Source organism: Leucoraja erinacea, chromosome 16 (assembly GCF_028641065.1).
Source record: "Leucoraja erinacea ecotype New England chromosome 16, Leri_hhj_1, whole genome shotgun sequence".
NCBI classification, from domain to species: Eukaryota; Metazoa; Chordata; class Chondrichthyes; order Rajiformes; family Rajidae; genus Leucoraja; species Leucoraja erinaceus.
In genome coordinates, this window is record NC_073392.1 from 42,367,283 (window position 1) to 42,389,562 (window position 22,280).

Sequence of the window (22,280 nt, forward strand, 5' to 3'; positions counted from 1 at the left end):
AGGAATTAGAGATTCAAAGGGACTGGGGAATGCTGGTACAGGATTCCCAAAAGGTTAATTTGAAGGTTGAGTCAGTGGTAAGGAAGGCAAATGCAATGTTTCCATTAGACAGGACTAGAATATAAAAGCAGGGATGTTATCCAGCATTGGTGAGGTCACAGTTTGAATATTTATCTGAGGAATGATGAGTTGGCTTTGGAGTGGGTTGAGAGGAGGTTTACGAGAAGATCCCAGGGATGATTAAAGGCTCTGGGCCTGTACTTGCTACAGTTTAGGATAAGGGGGGATCTGATTGAAACCTGCCAGATAATGGAAGGCCCAGATAGAGTGGGTGTGTGGAAGGGTTTCGGCCCGAAACGTTCCCTATTTCCTTCGCTTCATAGATGCTGCCGCACCCGTTGAGTTTCTCCGGCAATTATGTCTGCCGTGGAGAAGTATGTGGAGAGTATGTTTCCAGTAATTGCACTTTCTAGAACGGAGGACCCAGCCTCAGAATAAAAGGATGCACATTCAAAATGGAGATGAAGAGGAATTTCATTAGCCAGAGAGTGGTGAATCTGTGGAATTCTTTGCCACAGATGGCTGTGGAGGCCACTGCATTGGGTATTTTTAAAGCGAAGATTGATAGGCTCTTGATTAGTAAGGGCGTCGATGTTTACGGGGAGAAAGCAGAAGAATGGGGTTGGGATGGAAAGATAGATCAGCCAGGATTGAATGGTAGAGTGGACTAGGTGGGCTGAATGGACGATTTCTGTTCCTATGGTCTTAATACTTTATCATGTGCAGTGGCAGACTTAACCACATCAAACCTGCCATGGACAGGGACAGTTCTATTGATAGACATTTAAAAAAAATCCTCTTACCCAGATACAACTTACATGTGAGAACAGCACTAGGGTGAAAGATAGAACAATCAGGGAAAAGCAAAACGGTGACAAGTGACCAGAAACCTGACACAAACAAAGAGGTTAATGCAATGGCCCAACTTTCTAAAAATGATTGGCTGCAATGTGGACCTTTATCTACCACCTGGAGGTAATTCTGGCCAAAATGTTTTCAGATTCTTAACTGGAGGTCTTTATGGTGACACCAAAATGAACAAAATATCCCACTGGAGTTTAGAAGAGTGAGGAAAGCCTTGTTTAACATGGCATCAATGTTAAGGGCCCTCACTCTGAACACATCAGGGAACAATCATCATCCCACCTTCATTGTGTAGGAAGTCTGAAGAAGGGTCTCGACCCGAAACATCACCCATTCCTTCTCTCCAGAGATGCTGCCTGTCAAACTGAGTTACTCCAGCATTTTGCGTCTAACCCCAACATCATTGTTTTATATTGTTCCATAGTGTCCCCATTCACCTTCCCCACCATTCCATGAATTTTAAATGTTTCAACCTGGCCTGTTGAATCTTCCCTCCTCCATTACCATTTCCATTGGACCCCGGTCCTGAATTGTGAATCCTTCTAATATAGATCCTGTATATCAGTGCCACCAGCTGCCCACACTTCAATCCAGGGCAACCTTCTCTTCTCATTCTGGCCATTGTGCTCTGGAACTCCTCTTTGATGGGTCAATCTTCTTGCCTCCCCCCAACACCATTCTTAGTTAAGCCTACAGATCTATCTGAGCTATTAGTCACCCCTTCCATTGTCTTCTTCATGGGCACATCATCTATTATTTTCTGTCTAAACTTCTGAGAAACTCATTGGAACATCTACAGACAGTAAAGGAGTAAGTACAAATTTTAAGTGATATTCAAGATGCGGTCATCTGCACAATTCCAAGTTGGCCTCTGAGATTCACTAGATATGCATGTATGTGTTTAAACTTAGCTCTTAGTCTGAATGACAAGAAGTCTAAAAGAAAAAGAAAATAAAAGAATGGTATTGAAAGCAAAGGGTTTGGACAATTTAAGAAAAATGAAAAGATAAGCCAAGTATATGTTTAATATTGCATTTATGAATAGGCATTCGAAGTTGCTCAACAATTTCCTTGTAAATGCATGTTTTAGATAAAAGAAGTTAAATAATTTGTTTGTGCAGTTTTCGTAGTTCCTCTAGATATATACAGAGAACCAGATGAAAGAAACACTTTGAAAAATGCTGGAAATTTTATGGACAAATATTTCCAATGCAATTCATCACAAGACCAAACCAATAATGTACAAATTATGTTTAGTGTATATTGAATTTCTGTGACATATTGCAATAGTTTTAAACAATAAGGATGATTAAAATTGTCTGCTTTAAATAATTATCTGAATATTAGCTGTTTACGAACAAAATATCATTTTGAAAGATGTGGGCTTCTCCAGCAAGAAATCTCACCACCAGATTTAGGGACAGTTTCTTCCCAGCTGTTATCAGGCAACTGAATCATCCTACCACAACCAGAGAGCAGTGCTGAACTACTATCTACCTCTTTGCTGTCCCTCAGACTATACTTGACCGGACTTTGCTGGCGGTAAATGTTATTCCCTTATCAAGTATCTATACACTGTAAAATGTAATCATGCATTGTCTTTCTGCTGACTGTTTTTCACTGTACCTCGGCACACATGATAATAAACTAAACTAAAATTCAACAAGGCTGCAGAGACTGGTGGACTCAGCTCAGTCTGGCACAGCCCTGTCACCATCGTAAGCATCTACAGGAGGTGCTGCCTCAGGAAGGCGGATTCAAGCATTCTTGCCATCTGGCCCATGCCCACTTCCCACTGCTGCCACTAGGCAGGAGGTACAGTGGCCTTATGTCCCACACTCCCATACTGAGGAACAGCTAATTCCTGCAACCATCAGGCTCTTGAACTGAGCTGCACTACCTTAATCCCAGTACTTTTTTGTAGCCAAAAAGATGGCAGAACAATTAATAAACATATGCGTCATTTGGCTGGAAAATGAAATAATGACGTTTGACTTTTTCAAGGTGACAGCACGTCACACTGAGACATAGCGCTACAAAAAAACTTGCTTTAAAACCCCATCTTGGCAATCACCTCTTACACTACCGTGTTTTTCCACTGTGTCTTTGCACTAATGTCTTGGGGTTTTTTTGCACGTCGTTTTTTTCACTGTATTGGATAATTTATATGTAAGTTACGGATAATCAATGTCTTTATGTAGTATCTGAGCCTATATACCTGTGATGTTGCTGCAAGCAAGAATGTCTTTGTACCTGTACCTCACCATACCCGTGACATTAAATACTTGATTTGAGGGCCAATATTCATCACCTATTCCTCATTGAGAAAGTGACAGTGTGACATCTTCTTGAGCAACTACCAAAACTCCACTATAGATTGGCTATTTTATACTAGCCAATTATAGTGCTTGTTGGTAATGACTCCGCCTAGTATCTGCTTAATATTATCAAGAGCTTGCCTACGCTAGCTAGTATGAGTAGCTGCTAGGAAATGTAATGTCCTGCAGATCCTTGCTGGAAGTAGATTTAATAAGTATGTGTTGTATCTTGATATGTGTTCGACTCAACTCATTACATGGTGTCAGAAGTGGGATTCGAACCCATGCCTCCAATTGGAGACCAGAACACTGACACTGAACAACGTTATGCTCAGATCGAAAACGAATTGCTCGCAGTGGTTTTCACCTGCATGAAATTCAAGGATTTGATCTTTGGAATGTCTGTGACTATAGAAATTGATCACCAGCCAAGCTTTCAAAAGCTTTGTAAAAACGATGGGACTTTCGACATATTACCAGCAGCCCTGAGTTCCCGCAATCCAACGGACTCGCCGAATGCGCTGTCCGAAACGCAAAACAACTAATGGAGCGGTCCTACCTTGCAAAATCGGTCGTATACCTGGACCTGCTCAACCTAAAGAACATTGCACGGGATCTCATACTGGGTTCCCCAGCCCAACGATTGATGTCTCGCCAAACCCGTGCTCCCCTGCTTGTGTCCCAGCAGCTTTTGCAGCCGCAGGTTCGTTCCCCGCCTGCTGTCCAGAAACAACTACAATTCAAACGAGACACACAGAAGCGCTTCTTTGACAAATCCAGCAAGCGACTTCAACCTCTCGCACGTGGACTAGTGGTCCGTCTGCAGACCAACAAGGGCCATGCACGTCTGGGTCACATCTACGGCCCTGCTAAAGAACTGCGCTTTTATTTGGTTGAAGCCGACGGAGCCATCTACAGACTCAACCGTCATCATATCCTTCCGGTGAAGGAACCGCGCCCTGCGACTGCGCATCCAGATGTCTCGTGTTTAGTATACCCTCCCACGGTCGGTCCCGCAACCCCACTGCCAACTAGCGTTTCCACGGCAGTCTCCGCGTGGCGTTTGGCAACCTGCTGGCCTATCTCATCACCCTCCCTGCCTGTTGGGTCCCCGGTCGTTTCCCCAATTCCCTCCCCGGTATTTTCTCTGGAGAAAGGAGGTGAGGTGGATTCATACTGCACATGGGCCAGACGGGTTTACAGGCCACCCATTAGATACGGTGATTTTGTGTAATTTTACAAACTTTCCCAAATGTGTTATTAACATTCCACCTATATTGCTTATCCACCGATGCTTCTTTTGTTTCTACAAGGAAAGATGTAGATTGGCTATTTCATACTAGCCAATTATAGTGCTTGTTAGTAGTGACTCTGCCTAGTATGTGCTTTATATTATCAAGAGCTTGCCTACGCTAGTTAGTATGAGTAACTGCTAGGAAATGTAATGTCTGCATATCCTTGCTGTAAGTAGATGTAATAAACATGTGTTGTATCTTTATATGTGTCCGTGTCACCTCATTACATCCACCAAGTTAGCATTCTTCAACACATTGAGAATCTTGAACAATATTTTTTTTAACTAAATATCTAAACAACTGTACTGTGTCAAGAAAGATCAATGCTTATTGTCAAATACTAAGCTCCCCCAAGCATAATGCTCTACTCGCCCCATCTTCACAACCCATCTGGTGTCATGGAAATGGCAAGGATTTATTTCCGTGAATGCCATCAATAAACGGGTTTAAATATAATCCTGCAATTTTACTGATACTGTTTATCTCCTCGTTCCAGATTGATGTAACCGCTGCTATTGAAATTCCCCAGCTGCTATGGTGGGATTTAGCCTTATAATGGCCAAACACAATGGTATAATTTGGTGGTACACAAAAAAGCTGGAGAAACTCAGCGGGTGCAGCAACATCTATGGAGCGAAGGAAATAGGCAACGTTTCAGGCCGAAACCCTTCTTCAGATATAATTTGGTGGACTTGGATTATGTTCAAATAAAAACACTTGTTCACGGTCTAATGTATTGGATGGAAATGATTGCCAAAGGTTGTTTAGAATAAATCACCAGAGGAATCATTCTGGCCATTGACGAGTACATTTTTTCTTATTCACAGGTTCACGGTATATAGAATGGTTATAAAACTCAATACATTGTGGAAGAAATTCAGGACCGAGAGAGGCTGAGAAATCTACATACCTTTCACTAAAGTATGCTTGTCGGTAGGAGATGAACGAGCAAGTACACGGAGCTTTGGCCAGATTTTGTCAATACGTTCTTGCTCAACCTTAAAGTAAAATAAATAATTAAATGGGTGCTGAAGTTATTCATTTAAAATAAAATTTAGACATGTGTTATGAGCTCAATGCTTTTACATTCATGCAACTGTAACAAATTGCATTAATTGCATTTCAAGTCGGAGGGATCTCGAACCGAAACATCACCTATTCCTTTTCTCCACAGATGTTGTCTGACCCGCTGAGTTACTCCACGTATTTGTTGTCTATCTTCGGTTTAAACCAGCATCTGCAGTTCCTTCCGATACATTCATTGCATTACTCTCAAGGGTCAAATAAATATTTCTGTATTGTTAACAAATTCTGAATTATTGAATTTGTGAATCTGCGTAACAGAACCAGCTATCCTTCGATATCCATCCGGAATAAAAACATGGTTTTCCAGGAGCAAGTGTATAATATTTCAGGCTTTAACAATTGAAAGACAGGAGAAACTTTCCTCTTTAGACCTGGAATGAATCTGAACACAGATCTCTTGAGTCTGAGCTTGTAGTGAAGCCAAATGGCAGGCCAGTCCCAACAAACATATCATGGAATTATAAGGCGAATATTCTCTTGCGTAAATTTGGTGCGTGTGCAGATGTGGTGAAGATGTCGCTATTTAGAGCATACTGCACACCACTCTACACTGCGCACCTGTGGTCGAACTATGGAAAAACAAGTTTGCAGAGACTAAAGGTGGCATATAACAATGCCATGGGAACACTGCTAAGGAAACCTAGATGGTGAAGTGCCAGTAATATGTTTGTGGCTGCAGGAGTCAGTACTTTAGAAGCTATCCTAAGAAATCACATGCATAAATTCATTTGCAGGATAAATGACTCTAAAAATGTAATTATTGTGGCCTTGTCGAACATAAGGGTTAGCACTACACGCTACGAATCCCAGCTGTGGAGACACTGGTATTGTTGTCTCGTTGTAGGACATTGATCATTCTTTTAATCTGGATTTTTAACTTATGTATTGTGTTTTAAAAAATATATAATTTATGATGTTTTTATAAGTAATATACTAAGATTTTATATGTACTTTATGATATTTAATATGCAATGCATTTGTTTTTTTTAATGTAATGTTGCCCCTTGTCGGGACCTCGAGTCTGTAATAAGGTTTATTATCATAAACACAGAAACAGACCCTTCGGCCCATTTAGCACCAACCATCAAGGATCCACTTTGGTGAAACCTATTTTACTCTCACACAAAGATTCTACCACTCACATACACTCTAGGGGCAATTCTATTCATCTATCAGCCTGCACAGCCATGGGATGTGAGAGGAAGCCATGGTACTTGAAAGAAAACTATCTTGTCACAGCAAAAATGTATGAACCTTGCATGGACGGCTTGCATAGGCCCTGATTGAACCCGGGTTACTGGGCTTGTGAGGCAGCAGCTTTACACGTTGCACCATTGTGCCGGTCCCATATTTGAAAACACATCATGAAAATAGGCCAATATTTTATCAAGAATTAACTTGAAGAAGCCACAGTCGACACGAGATCAAATTAAACATGGCACAATCAGTAGTCAATGTATTGATCCTATGGGCTGCAAAATAGCAAACTGGTATCCTTACAGGAAAATAATTTAAATTTGCACAAAAGAAATCTGCAGATAATGAATGCTCAATAGCGTTGTTGTGGAGAAACTCCAAATATATGTCAAACCACTCACCGCAGAAACGGAATGCCAATATCCTCAAACATTCCCATACTCTCAAGTGGTTCTATGTGGCTAGTGAAAGCAGCACTAACACAGTGTTAAAGAGGGAACTGCAGAGAATCGAAGGTTACACAGAAAAGCTGGAGAAACTCAGCAGGTGCAGCAGCATCTATGGAGCGAAGGAAATAGGCAACGTTGCCTATTTCCTTCGCTCCATAGATGCTGCTGCACCCGCTGAGTTTCTCCAGCTTTTCTGTGTAACCAGCACTAACACAGTCCTGGAAATGCAAGCATCTTCCCCATTGATAACTTTGGAACAGAGCTTATAAAAAGCTGTACTTTTAGTTTTAATGGGGAAATTATTCAATTTTCTGATAAGATTATTTATTTTACATTTCAGTATATTGTTCATTGGCAATAGATTTGCTGTGGTATTATAGATTAATTATTTGATTACTATATTATAATAACAATAATTTTAAATATGGTTGATTCACCAAGATGAAAGTCGTAATTTACAAATTTTAAAGAGCAGTGTAAAACAGCACACATGTATAATTAAGTGTGATTCATGACACTAAACTAATTGCCTGACACATTCTGTCATTTTATGAATGCTGGTCATTGCTTCATTCTGCCACAAGTACTGACTACATTCCGTCATTTATATAGCACACCAGCACATTAAAACCAGCTGCACAGTTTATTGGTCAGTACCATGGAAAACTTCTCTTTACTGAGAATATCTTAAACATAATAGCCAGGTTATTTCAGAGCAGCAAGTAAAATTGGCTTAAACACTTGAAAATAAATTAAAAAGAAAATGTCCCTGTATTGACTGTGAAAAGTAGAAATTCACCTCACAGACAATTGGCCAGAGATACAGACCAGGAAGATCAAACTGCAGCTTGTGTTTTTCATTGACTGATCTCAGCAACCGCAAATAAGCTCGGAACTTATGGTAACGACAATGGCGGCTTGTGCAGTCTCAACTCTGGTGAGTTCTGACATGGCTCACGAGTCCAATTCATGAAGCGTACACTAGAGGGCAGTGGGGGTAGGTGAAGGCCATCGCTAGCGGGTTGTGGGCAGCAGCCTTCCTCCTCTCCCTGGCTTTGGTAAGTCGCTCTAGGTGGTGCTCATCGATGCTGCTGGCTGCTGTTCGCACCGCTGCACGCCGCGTGTTCTGTCGCTGGTGCAGGCTTCCAGTCGCTTGGGCGCAAGACCACAATAGTGGAGATGATCCTTGACACAATCTTTGTACCGCTTCCTGGGAAGCCACGGTTCCTTTGTCCCTGGGGGAGAGCACACCGTGGAGGACCTGTCGAGGCATGCGGGTTTCATCCATCCATCCAAAGCCCAGTCCATCGAAGATGTGCTTTGATGATCATTGCCTCCGTGCTTGTGAAGCTGGGTCTATCCAATACTTCTAGGTTGGGTACTTTGTCCTGCCAGCGAATGCCCATGATGGACCACAACGAGCGCATATGGACCTTCTCAAGTTGATGGATGTGATTCCTATACAAGGTCTATGTTTCATAGCCATAAGAATTTCACTATGCAGTTGCATACATGACAAATAAGGCACTATTGACTTCTGCCATGTCATAAGGTTATGTCTTAGCCGATCCACTATCTTCCTTTATGTTTACTACACTTACAGGTATGGCCCTCAGTGCAACTTGTTAAAATGTAACCTCCATCTCCATCTAATTGAGCCAGTTCCTTAACCTGACCAACCAACTGGGATGGCTCCACATTGTCCCGCTAGTCAAACAATGCTCTGCTCCAGCTTTGCCTCCTGTCAAATCTTGTCTGAGTATTCGGGATGCAGGGCCACCAGACTGCATTGTTTGAGCTTTAACCTCTGCTGAGGCCTCACTCTGCTTCACCAGATGGCCCAGGAACCAGGAGCCCAGTATAATACACACTTGTTAAGTACAGGACTGGGGAGTAAACATAAAGAAAGATAGCGTGGATAGGCTAGAACGTAGCCTTGTCAAATGGCAGATATTTATCTCGGAAAAGTGTGGGTTGATACATGTTGGTAGAGAAACAACACAGTCTCAATGGCACATTCTTAAAGAGAAAACGAAAAGAGGAAATTCAGCTAGAGGGGAAGTGAAGATATTGAAGGTATTAAGGCAGGTTAATACAATAAAGTACATGTGATCCTGGGATTTATAATTAGATATTTGGAAGTACACTTAATATGCTGCCGTACAATGAAAGATACACAATTAGTCTCTAAAAGTTTAATTTGGTTGCAGTTAATGGAAGTAAAATAGATGATACCCTGTTAAACCGACAGTCCGTTTGTAACTTGTGAAATGCAGGGTCACGAGACTGCACTCTCTGAGAGAGGACTGAGTCCGGACTTGATTGCAGTATCTTTAAAACATACAGGTTTCTCTTCAATTAGATTAATTAAAAATAAACTCTCCAATGGCTGAACTCCAATAATTAGCAGGCAGAATTTTAAGTTGATTATCAAGGGAACCAAAAGAAAGGTGAGATTCTTTGTGTATTTGGATTGAGTGATTTATTTTAAAAAGCACTACCTGACTGGCAGAATAAAAATAGTTTTCACAAGGGAACAGGATAAATATTTAACGAGTATGAGAAAGAGTAGAGGTGTGAAACTAACTTGACTATTGTGTGAATGTTGGTGCAGTTTCAAAGGTTACTTTATGTGCTGTATCATTCTATGATTCTACAGCATATAACCAGTGACATTTGTTACATTATATGTCTTAGAATTATATCAAAATGATTGCATTGTAATTATTCCATATACTGTCTTTAACCCAACACTGCATAATAGATTTCATTAACAATAGAAATATTGTTAATGGTATAAATGGCAAACACATACTGTAAGCAAAGGAGTTTAATAGCTCCGCATGTTATCATTTACCCGCAGAATCCTAATGACCTAAATCAACAGCGTGTGTTAACCCTGCACATACTAGAGAATTGGGTCATAGAGTCATGGAATTATATGATACAGTGTGGAAACAGGCCCTTCGGCCCAACTTGCCCACACCAGCCAACATGTCCCAGCTACACTAGTCCCACCTGCCAGCGTTTGGTCCATATCCCGCTAAACGTATCTTATCCATGTACATATCTAACTGTTTCTCAAATGTTGGGATAGTCCCAGCCTCAACTACTTCCTCTGGCAGCTCGTTCCATACACCCACCACCCTTTGTGTGAAAAGGTTACCCCTCAGATTCCTATTAAATCTTTTCCCCTTCACCTTAAACCTATGTCCTCTGGTCATCGATGCACCAACTCTGGGCAAGAGACTCTGTGCATCTACCCAATCTATTCCTCTCATGATTTTCTATACCTCGATAAGATCACCCCTCGTCCTCCTGTGCTCCAAGGAATAGACTAGTGTCATACAGAGATATTAAAACTGGCTTCTGTAATATTATGCTGGTTTTCCTGTCAGATTTCTGTCATATTTCAGGCCATCCTAAATATGGTAATACTGGCAGTATAATAAACTGGAGATGACACTAACAAGGTCTACCAGAATGCCACTGCAATGATAGAGTACGATCAGACATCATTATACATACTTTAATATATTGAGTTTAACTCACCTCTCCTTTTTCATTCCGGATCCTCCTGTTGAAATCTTTGCCCTCCAAGCAGATGAAGTCCTCACCTGGATTAATGATACCACATTTAATAGCAATGGCTCGAGCTGTATTAATGTTGTCTCCTGTAACCATGCGCACTGTAATACCAGCTTGCTGGCATTTTTTGATGGCGTCAGGAACCTACACAAAAATATAGTTGAGGAATCAAGGTTGTTCAACTCTATTCTGTTTATTATACAAAATGTTAACTTATTTAATCAAATGAAGGCGAATGATGTGGTCAAATTAAATAACGTTACAACAAAAATGATGTGATGCATGTAAACCGCAAGAGATATATATCTCTCTGGACATTGTTCTCTCCAGCTTATTATTCCAACTCTATGGGTCGCTTAATATGAAAACAAGATAGTGTGGATCTGGAAATATAAAATAAAACTGGAAGATGATCTGTGGAGAGAAGAATGTTACATTTTCACATGAATTAACATTTCATCAGTTAATTTAATGTATTATCTTTATCGAAGTAACTCACTTTGTATAAATCTCTCCAGATCTTTAGGATGAATTTTTGTTATCCACATTGAAGGGTACTATACCAAGCTAAATGATGCACATTTGATTATTACAGTCTTTTCTGTACACCTCAATGATAATGCAACATATGTCTATGAATCTCTCCACATGCTGGTATCATGTTACATTGCAATCTGGCAAAATAGAATTATGGTATCAAATAGTTAACATTTTCCTGTGGAAATTTCCAACACTCCTTACAGGTGCACCACCATACAGACATTGATAGAGTAACGTTAAAATAAATTGTCCAAAACCAAACGTTTGGTCAGAGATTGAGGTTTAAAGGAAATTCGGAAAGGAAGAAAGCAAGGCATCACTAAGTGGAGTATTAAAATTAGGGATTCTCAAGACAATGGAAATGGATATTCAGAAAACAAAATCTCATTAATAAAATTCAAAATATCAAGGTAAATTTAATTAAGTTCTTGAATCTTGCGACTTTGCAGCAGACTCAATTGTTTTCAGCTTTGACTCATTTGTGCCTGTGACTGTCACGTGGAGAAGGAGGTATTCGATGGGGCAGGTGAGCGGGCAGTATAGTAGGTGGTCCACTTCTTCAATCATTGTTGCTGGGCTTCCGGGAACACCTGATGATGAGACTTCAGGTCCTCAATGCTAACCCAATGTTCTTTCTCCATTTTGATTGCTTGTGGGTCATAGGTCTTGAGCACATCCTTGAAGTACTTCCATCTGATCTTCTTGTTGTAATAGAGGAACGCTGGGGAAATATGCTTTGTCCACAGCTTCCAATGAGCGTGCACTGGTCTTGGCACGGCCAAGAGCTGAATTCTTTACTGGAAACTTTACAGTAACAATAATCCAGAAAGTAAATCACAATATGAATAAATATGAGTCGGTGTGACAATCTGTTCTGTTGTTTTTTTTGTATTGAGGATACAGTTTGAATAATAAAATAATGATGTGGGGGGAGTAGAGAAGGCTCTCTCTGTGTCTATCCAAACACCCCACGCAATCACAATGTACATTTCTGTTAAGAGCATCCTTCAACTTAAAAGAAAACTTCTGGGAGGAAGTAAAGCCATTGTACAGTATAGGTGCAGATAAGATCTTGCTTTCAGAATAAGCTTGCAATCCCTTAAGTGTTTATTAAAATATGTTCTATTTTAAGAATTAAACCTGAAGGGTGGAAGCTTATTTTTCTTAAACCCTCACAAATCATATTTCCCATCAAATGTGATTAAATTGATTACCATTAATAGATTCATAAAGTCATACAACAGGAAAACAGGCTCTTCAGCCCAACACTCCTATGCTAACCAGCATGCCCTTTCCCCGCTTGTTTGCATTTGGCCCATATCCCTCTAAATCTATCCTATCCATGTACCTGCGTAAATGTTTCTTAAACATTGTGACTGTACCTACCTCCACTATCTCCTCCGGCAGCTTGTTCCATACATCTACCACCGTTTGTGTAAAAGTTGCCACTCAAGTTCCCATTAAATCTTTCTCCCGTTTACCTTAAACCTATGTCCTCTGGTTTTCGATTCTTCTACTCTGGGTAAATGGCTCTGTGCCATTTATCCTATTTATTCCTCCCATGGTCGTATTCACCTCTCTATAAGATCACTTCATCCTCCTGCACTTCAGGGATAAATTCCTAACCTGCTCAACCTCTCCTTTTGTTCACGCCCTGTTCTGGCAACATCCTACTAACTCTTTCCTGCTCCCTTTCCAGCTTAACATAGAAACATAGAAAATATGTGCAGGAGTAGGCCATTCGGCCCTTCGAGCCTGCACAGCCATTCAATATGATCATGGCTGATCATCCAACTCAGTATCCCGTACCTGCCTTCTCTCCATACCCCCTGATCCCCTTAGCCACAAGGGCCACATCTAACTCCCTCTTCAATCAATATAGCCAATGAACTGGCCTCAACTACCTTCTGTGGCAGAGAGTTCCAGAGATTCACCACTCTCTGTGTGAATTCACCACTCTGTGTGAAAAATGTTTTTCTCATCTCGGTCCTAAAAGATTTCCTCTTTATCCTTACACTGTGACCCCTTGTTCTGAACTTCCCCAACATCGGGAACAATCTTCCTGCATCTAGCCTGTCCAACCTCTTAAGAATTTTGTAAGTTTCTATAAGATCCCCCCTCAATCTTCTAAATTCTAGCAACATCTTTCCTATATCAGGCTGACCAAAACTGAACACAACACTCCAAATGTGGCCTCACCGATGCCTGTAACATTACTTCTTGACTTCTATACTCAATGCTCTGACTGATAAAGGCCAAAGTGCCAAAAGCCTTCTTGACCACCATACCCACTTGTGACGAAACTATGCACCTACACTCCTAGATCCCTATGATCTACAGCACTCCGCATCCTACCATTCACTGTGTTGGTCCTGCCTGTTTGACTTCGCAAAATGCAACACCTCACATTTCTCTGTATTAAATTCCTTTAACCATTCCTCAGCCCAACTGCCCAGGCGATCTAGACCCTGCTGCAATTTTAACAACCATCTTCACTATCTTCAAATCTACGCACGTCAGTGACATCTCAAAACTTACTATTCATGCCTTGTACATTTTCATCCAAATCATTTATCTAGATGACAAACAGCAATGGGCCCAGCACTGAACCCTGAGGCACACCACTTAGTCACAAGCCTCCAGTCCGAAAAAGATGCATAAAGATTCTGGATGACTTTTAAATGTGTAGGAAGAAACTGCAGATGCTGATTTAAACTGAAGATAAAAACAAAAAGCTGGAGTAACTCAGTGGGTTAGACAGCGTCTCTGGAGAAAAGGAATGGGTGACGTTCGGGTCGAGATCCTTCTTCAGACTGCAATGTCACCTATTCCTTTTCTCCAGAGATGCTGTCTAACCCACTGAGTTACTCCAGCTTTTGGTGTTTATCTTTTAATTGGAGTCATTTGAGGGTCGGAGGAATGTCAGTACAGTACAAACAATTTCAAATTATTTTGTCCCCTACGCTAAACCATTATATTCCACTTCAAATGTTACAGAATTGCAGCAAATATTTTATGCACTTCCAAATGTACGCAAACTAAAAAGGGGACATAACCGTATTTGGCTTGCATGAGTCATCTGATCATAATAACTGTTGCATGCTCCACTGTGCACTTTCAATGACTGCACATGGTCATAATCTCAGAACCAAGGACAATAACATCAGGATCTACAGTGAACTATTCTTAATATAGTGCATTATATTGGCAAACGTCTTTGCAAATTACATTAGTTGATTTAGGCAACTTGGATGTTTTGTTATTTACACAACTTTGTCATTCCTTTGAAGTCACGACTGGGATTTCCAGTTAGTGAATAAAGATGCGAGCTGGGCAATGATTTTAACATTCTCTTATAAATATGTGATGCCCTTCAGTCCTTTAAAGCCGTTCCAACAGGCTGACAGATATAATATGATGGAGCCCATGAGAGTGAGTTGAAAGAGCACTAACTGAATAATGCAGAGCTGAAGCTGAATCTTAAACCCACCTCTGCATTCCCTCAACGAGTTTAGAAATAGTTCTCTTTTTCACTGTCTCTCGACATTTATGCACATGGTACACACAAGGATTTTGATGGAACACTTTCACTTCCCTGGATGGATGCAGATGCACAACGCAAAGGTCAATTCCATCCAGGGAAAAAAACAGCTTGCTTTACTGGTAGCTCTTTCAGCACCGGCACTTTGTAGATGCACTGTGTTTTATGTGTTGTGTGCAGTCCAGCAGTTCACTGAGCCTTACAAACATGCAAGATCAGCCAGGACAAGCCAGACCATTTTGCAAGGTTGGAGGTGTCAAAGACTAGAGGACAAAGGTTTAAGGAAAAACGGGCAAAGTTTAAAGCAGATGTATGGGGCGTTTGTTGTACATTGAGCATGGTGAATGCCTGGAATATGCTGTAAGAGGTGGTGGTGGAGGCAGATACAACAGTGGCATTTAAGAGGCTTTTGAATAGGCACTTAAATATCCAGGGAATGGATGGGATATGAATCACACAGAAGCTGATGAGGTTAGTTTAACTTGGCATCATATTCTTCACAGGCATGGTGGGCCGAATGGCCTGTTCCTGCCCTGTACTTTTCTATTTACTGTTTCTATGTTCTATAACAATGCCTGCAGATCTTTGGAACAATATTTGAACATCCTGATCGGAACATGCATCAATGTTCCCTTTGTTGCCATTGATGCATTGGTGAGGCCAATTCTGGAGTATGGTGTACAATTTTCTAATTATAGGAAGGATGTCAACAAAATGAGAGAGTACAGAGGAGATTTACTTGAACAATGCTTTATTCTTTGGAGCTACTTGATAGAGGTCTTTAAAATGATGAGAGGGATAGACAGAGTTGACGTGGATAAGCTGAGAGTAGGGAAGATTCAAACAAGGGGACATGACTTGAGAATTAAGGGACAGAAGTTTAGGGGTAACATGAGGGGGAACTTCTTACTCAGAGAGTGGTAGCTGTGTGGAATGAGCTTCCAGTGAAGGTGGTGGAGGCAGGTTCATTTTTATCATTTAAAAATAAATTAGACAGTTATATGGACGGGGGAAAGGAATGGAGGGTTATGGTCTGAACGCAGGTGTATGGGACTAGGGGAGAATATGTGTTCGGCACGGACTAGAAGGGTCGAGATGGCCTGTTTCCGTGCTGTAATTGTTATATGGTTATATGGTTATATGGAGACAATATCGTGGAAATCCTTCACGCAGTAATGTTGGGATGATTCCTCCACATAGACTGCCGTGGATCAAGCTGGCAGCTCAGCGCTACCCACTCAATGGCAAGTTGGTACTGCCCATAAACGTTCAGCTTCTCAAAACTGAGATTTGCTTGTACCTCTAATTTTATAAACAAAACTTACAAATGGTATGGAATAGGTCGGGCAGACGCACAAAGTCTCTTTCCCAAAGGAGGGGAATCCAGGACCAGAGGACATAGGCTTAAGGTAAAGGGCAAAATAGGAATTTGAGGGGTAACCTTTTCATAAAAAGGGTGGTGGGTGTATGGAACCAGCTGAAACAAGGTGGTAGTTGAGGCAGGGACTCTCGCAATGTTTAAGAAACAATTAGACAGGTACATGGATAGGATAGGTTTAGAGGGATATGGGCCAAATGCAGGCAGGTGGGACTAGTGTAGATGGGACATGTTGGCTGGTGAGGGCAAGTTGGGCTGAAGGGCCTGATTCCACACTGTATCACTCTATGACTCAAAATACCACAAGGTAGAAACATTTACATCAAACAATTAAAAAATGAAATTGCATTGAATTGGTATGGTTTTTATTCAATGTAAAACCAAATAATCGCTCAGGAAATTTGAACTATAATTTAGTCAAAGAGGAAATTTTTTCTGTCTTTGAAGACAATAGGTAACTTTTGCATTTTTGGTTTTTATTGCTGAACTTGAAATTATACACGCAATATAGATATTTATGAAATATTCTCACAGTGAAATTCTCCTTAAAAAACAAATGTTCACAAGCTATAGGAGTAGAATTAGGCCATACAGCCCATCGGGTTTGCTCTGCCTCCTCATCCCATTTTCCTGCCTTCTCCCTATAACCTTTGACACCCGTTCTAATCAAGAATTTGTCTATCTCTGCCTTAAGAATATCCACTGACAGCCTCCACAGCCCTTTGTGGCAATGAGTTTCACAGATTAACTACCCTCTGGCTAAAGAAGTTCCTCCTCACCTCCTTTCTAAAAGAGAGCCCTTTAATTCTGAGGCGATGACCTCTGGACCTAGACTCTTCCCACCCGTGGAAACATCCTTTTCACATCCACTCTTTGCCTTTCATTTTGTCACAGAAGGTGCAAGTTTTTAATGATATTCTAAACAATAATTAAAGATTAGCATCCATTCTGAATCTAAACATAAATCCGCCCGGATAATTATTTTGAAATGCAGATTTTACAGCAAAATAAGAATAGTTTGTCATTGTTTTACAGTTTTCCAGCTTCCAACTTAGTCACTTGTGTATGTTTCAATCCTTAATTTTGTTTAGGAAAGAACTGCAGATGCTGGTTTAAATCGCAGGTAGACACAAAATGCTGGAGTAACTCAGCAGGACAGGCAGCATCTCTGGAGAGAAGGAATGGGTGACATTTTGGGTCGAGACCCTTCTTCAGATTTTGTATTCTGTACATATTTTTTAAATTCTATTCTCTATATTTTGTGATTTTGTATTCTGTAAATTTAATAAAATATTATGCAATTTGAGGTTTGTTCTTTCTGAGTGATAGTCAAGGTGATTAGCTGCTCAACCAGTTTAATAGTATCACTAATGCCAGGCTCCAGGGATTCCTAGCCGCTGACAATGATCAACGTCGACAGAGAAGATGTCCGTGCCACAAAGTGTATTACACCTTTGTGGGCAGTTTTCATCAAGGTCAGTGCCGGGCACAATGACATTGTTGCCAAATGCAAAACACCCGCCATTAAAGTTGGTGTTGTGCAATCAGAAAAGTGTCTTTGGTTTAGACATTCCTGAGCGCAATGTGTGAGTTTTAGCTCATCGAGTTTCACAAGTTAGTACAGTAACTCATTTTAAACATCTTTTACTAAGCAAAGTGCAAAGGTGCTGAAGGGATAACATTTATCCTGAGAAAACTATGCAGGATATTTTTGAAATTTGTATTATATTGTTACTCAATCCAAAACATCAGTGAAGAAAGCTAATGGATGGTCGCCTTCATTACAAGAGGATTTCAGTATAGGAGTGGAGAGGTTCTTCTGCAGTTGTATAGGGCTCTGGTGAGGCCACATCTGGAGTATTGTGTACAGTTTTGGTCTAATTTGAGGAAGGACATCCTTGTGATTGAGGCAGTGCAGCGTAGGTTCACGAGATTGATCCCTGGGATGGCGGGACTGTCATATGCGGAAAGATTGAAAAGACTAGGCTTGTATTCACTGGTGTTTTGAAGGATGAGGGGAGATCTTATAGAAACATATAAAATTATAAAAGGACTGGACAAGCTAGATGCAGGAAAAATGTTCCCAATGTTGGGCGAGTTCAGAACCAGGGGCCACTGTCTTAGAATAAAGGGGAGGTCATTTAAGACTGAGGTGAGAAAAAACGTTTTCACCCAAAGAGTTGTGAATTTATGGAATTCCCTGCCACAGAGGGCAGTGGAGGCCAAATCACTGGAGGGATTTAGGAGAGAGTTTGATAGAGCTCTAGGGGCTAGTGGAGTCAAGGGATATGGGGAGAAGGCAGGCACGGGTTATTGATTGGGGACGATCAGCCATGATCACAATGAATGGCGGTGCTGGCTCGAAGGGCCGAATGGCCTCCTCCTGTACCTATTTTCTATGTATCTATGTATCTATAATAACCTCTGCAAATTCAGATATTAGTGACTATCAAAGTAGAACTTTTTCTCCATTAAAATGATATCATTTTTGGAAGTTCATTTAATGTTCAGGCTTTTAAACTGCACGCATTGTAGTGAGGTGCTGTCTTTCTGAGAATGTGTTTTGTTACTGAGAGGGAGATGTGTGTTGCCATCATCCCATTCAGCATAATAATACCAAAGATAAAATGGATATGTGGTGCCAGGTCAGTGACGCAATGTCAAGGGTGGGAAACCCAACGGAGCAACGGCATCTGGAGGGTTTCTAACGGCATTTAAAGGTCCGTTAAAACTTGACTGAAGAATAATGTTACCGTCTTTCACTATCTTGAAGGTTTTTCCTGTTATATGACGACTGAGGAAAGTGGCAAACAGGCTCCCATTTGTCGGCTGAATCCTGGTGCAATAAATGTAGGAACTGAGATTGTTGTTGACTAGATAAAGTCTACCCTCCCATTAAAGGCAAGGTCAAAAGCTGCCTGAATCAGACAAGAAAAATGCGTAGTGCAATATCTAAGATGTCACATTCTGAAAAAGTATCTGGTATTAAAGAGAGTGGCAAAACCAGAGTGTCTTCTTTACACGTGTTATTTGTACCCGGGGAAAGAGAATCTATAATATAAATGATGAACCTTTCCATCTTTATAAGGGGAAAACAAAAGCTGTGAAGACATTTTTTCCATGCTTTAGATTTGATTTGTTTTATAATTTGTGGGACAGTTGTATGTTGTGGGCTCAGGAATAGATTGTAATAATTCAGCACGGACCCAGAAGTCCAGCACGCTAGTCCCATATACCTGCGCTCTGACCATAACCCTTTCCCTTCCCATCCCGACTATCAAATTTTTAAATGATAAAAACGAACCTGCTAATTCTGGAAGGCACAGCTACCACTCTCTGGTAAAGATTGTAATAGACCCAGAAGTAGCACGCGTGCTGCATTTCAATGTCCCGACATCAAATTCAGCACACATGCTAATTCTAGGCACAGCACTGGTCAGAGCACAGTTTCAAACACAGCATAATTACAATTTGTTCCTATGCCCATGTCCAAACAGACATAATCCACCATGCTGTGGTCTATTGGAAATACTGTAATGTGAAAATGTTGGCTGATGTTGACACTTTTTCACTTTCCTTCAGCATATTTCCTTTCTTTAGTGCAAGTCCATTTTGGAGTTCTAATGGATCCTATGATTTAGAACCTAGGGGAAGTAGTGACCTTTACAGTGATGGGGAAAGGTCTTGGCTTTGTCAGCAGTTGACTTTATTTTGAAATAACCTCACTTTTGAGGTGGAAAGTCATCTCAGAAACCCAGAACTGTTGAGATCAACTGATAGACGATCTGAAAGTAATTACACAGTAGACTTCCATGTGCCGACTTTCATGAAATCACCCTCATCATCCTCTGAATTGGGCAGACTCCATGGCTGCTTCTGTCAGTAATTTTTACTGGTAACTTACAATATTTGCAGGGTGCCTTGGTTGCAAAATAAAAGCTTTTATCCAAATGGATAAATGTAGACAAATGTATCCAGCCACCCTTCTAGTTTTGAAGAAAGTCCGTGATCAATAATGCATCCGTTTTATATGAGCAAAGTTTTTGAACGTTGCTCTGGAGTTGAAATTGAATAATTAAAAGCCCTTTGAACATGCTTGTCTGCACCGGAACAACTCCCCGTTGCAACAAAACATTGTTTGCAGCACTTTAGCTCTTGTCAATTGCTTGCTTTACATATCCTAAAGAAGGGTTCACAACAATACTGGAAATTTTGAAAACCAAGACCATACCTTGGACCTTTTACACAAATAAATGAACCAACAGCTCAGGCTACAAATATGCCAACACACTCAGCCCAATGCCGGTGAAGGCATCACTATAGACAAGACTGTGCTTTCTTGCCCCATTATCTGCACTATTTGTCCCCTGCAGCTGCACAGTGTAGCGTGAAACTAGAGTACACTGGAGATCAGATGCCAAATCATTGTGAGCCAGGCAGCCAAATAAATCTTCAAATCTGGCCAATACCTAAGACGGCACTATTTATATGAATGGCATTACTGACCTGTACAGAAACAATTAGTGAATTCCAGCCATTTGCGTTTCTTGTTACTTCAATTAATATTACTGCTTAGAATAAGTGTACATTAGCCAAATCTGTTTTAAATATAATGTATTAAGTTATTAAACATAAAAAAAGTTTTAACTTCTTAAAATTATTGATATCTATTTGAATTGTTTTTAAATGTCTCACAAGGGCAGTCTTGGCTCAGGTTCAGACACTTGAGTTTAGAGATACAGCGTAGAAACAGGCACTTCGACCTAGTGAGTCCGCACCGACCAGTGATCCCCACACAGTAACGCTACCCTACACACACTAGGGACGATTTTACATTGATACCCAGCCAATTAACCTACAAACCTGTATGGCTTGGGCGTGTGGGAGGAAAGCGAAGATCGCGGAGAAAACCCACGTGGTCACGGGGAGAACGTACAAAGTCCGTGCATGCAGCACCCGTAGTCAGGATCGAACCTGGGTCTCTGGCGCTGAAAGTACTGTCAGGCAGCAACTTGACCGCTGCAGCACCGTGCCACCGAGTTCCCATCAGCAAAAATGTTCCATCCATGTTCATTTTGATCTATGGTGCCATACAGCCCAATGTGGCCACAAGGTTCAAACTGGATTGAACTCAAGGTGCAGTCAGTTAAGCACAACCTTTTCCATTAATTATTTCCACAATACATTTATCTCCATAACAAACTCCATTGCCTCTTTGCTGGTCGCTAAGGCTAATATCAGGCCTTCAGCCCAAGTGCAGTCACACCAACGATTTGTACAGTGATCCCATCTACTGCTACTTTATCAAAATGAGATAATTCAGTCTGTGCTGTATTATGTACAGATCGAGCCTGTTATTTCACAGCCAACATATTCAGACTACTTAATACATTTGGAATGGACTTATTTGAACCAGCCTTATGGAAAGCAATTTCTTCCCTCTGTTTGTGAAGCAAATGATGTTGGTTCTAAAGACAAGCAACAGCGTTGAAGTCTGGGAGCTACCCTGTATTCTCTTGTCTCCTTGACCTGAACCACTTCGTAAAAGCAGAATGTTTATGAATTTCACAGTCAGATTTAAAGATTCTGTTCTCAAAACCTTGGTTTAAGCATTCTTAAATCTTCATATTCTGTGAATGCTACTTTCTGTGCGTGGAATAAGTGTGCATTCTAACAACAAATTGAAACAATAAGAAATAGGAAGAGGAATTGGCCTCTGAGCCTGCTGTGCCATGCACCAATATCAATCTGATACTAGCTTTAACTTGGAGATAGAGCCAAAAAGCCAGAGTAACTCAGCAGGACAGGCAGCATCTCTGGAGAGAAGGAATGGGTGACGTTTTGGGTCGAGACCCTTCTTCAGATCTGATTGCCTGAAGAAGGATCTTGACCCGAAATGTCTCTACAGAGATGCTGCCTGTCCTGTTGAGTTACTCCATCTTTTTGTGTTTATCTTTGGTTTAA

At 40.9% G+C, this 22,280-nt stretch overlaps 1 protein-coding gene across 13 annotated transcripts in view; it reads right to left on the reverse strand.

Moving 5' to 3' along the window:
• atp2b2 (ATPase plasma membrane Ca2+ transporting 2) overlaps positions 1-22,280 on the reverse strand; it is an 840,804-nt gene that overhangs the window by 52,544 nt on the left and 765,980 nt on the right. For all 13 annotated transcript variants that reach the window (XM_055648263.1, XM_055648251.1, XM_055648255.1 and 10 more), the window contains 2 exons: positions 10,822-11,001; positions 5,448-5,535 (listed from right to left, as the gene is read on the reverse strand). In XM_055648263.1, coding sequence (XP_055504238.1) covers positions 5,448-5,535; positions 10,822-11,001 — 268 coding nt within the window. The remainder of the gene's footprint in view (positions 1-5,447; positions 5,536-10,821; positions 11,002-22,280) is intronic.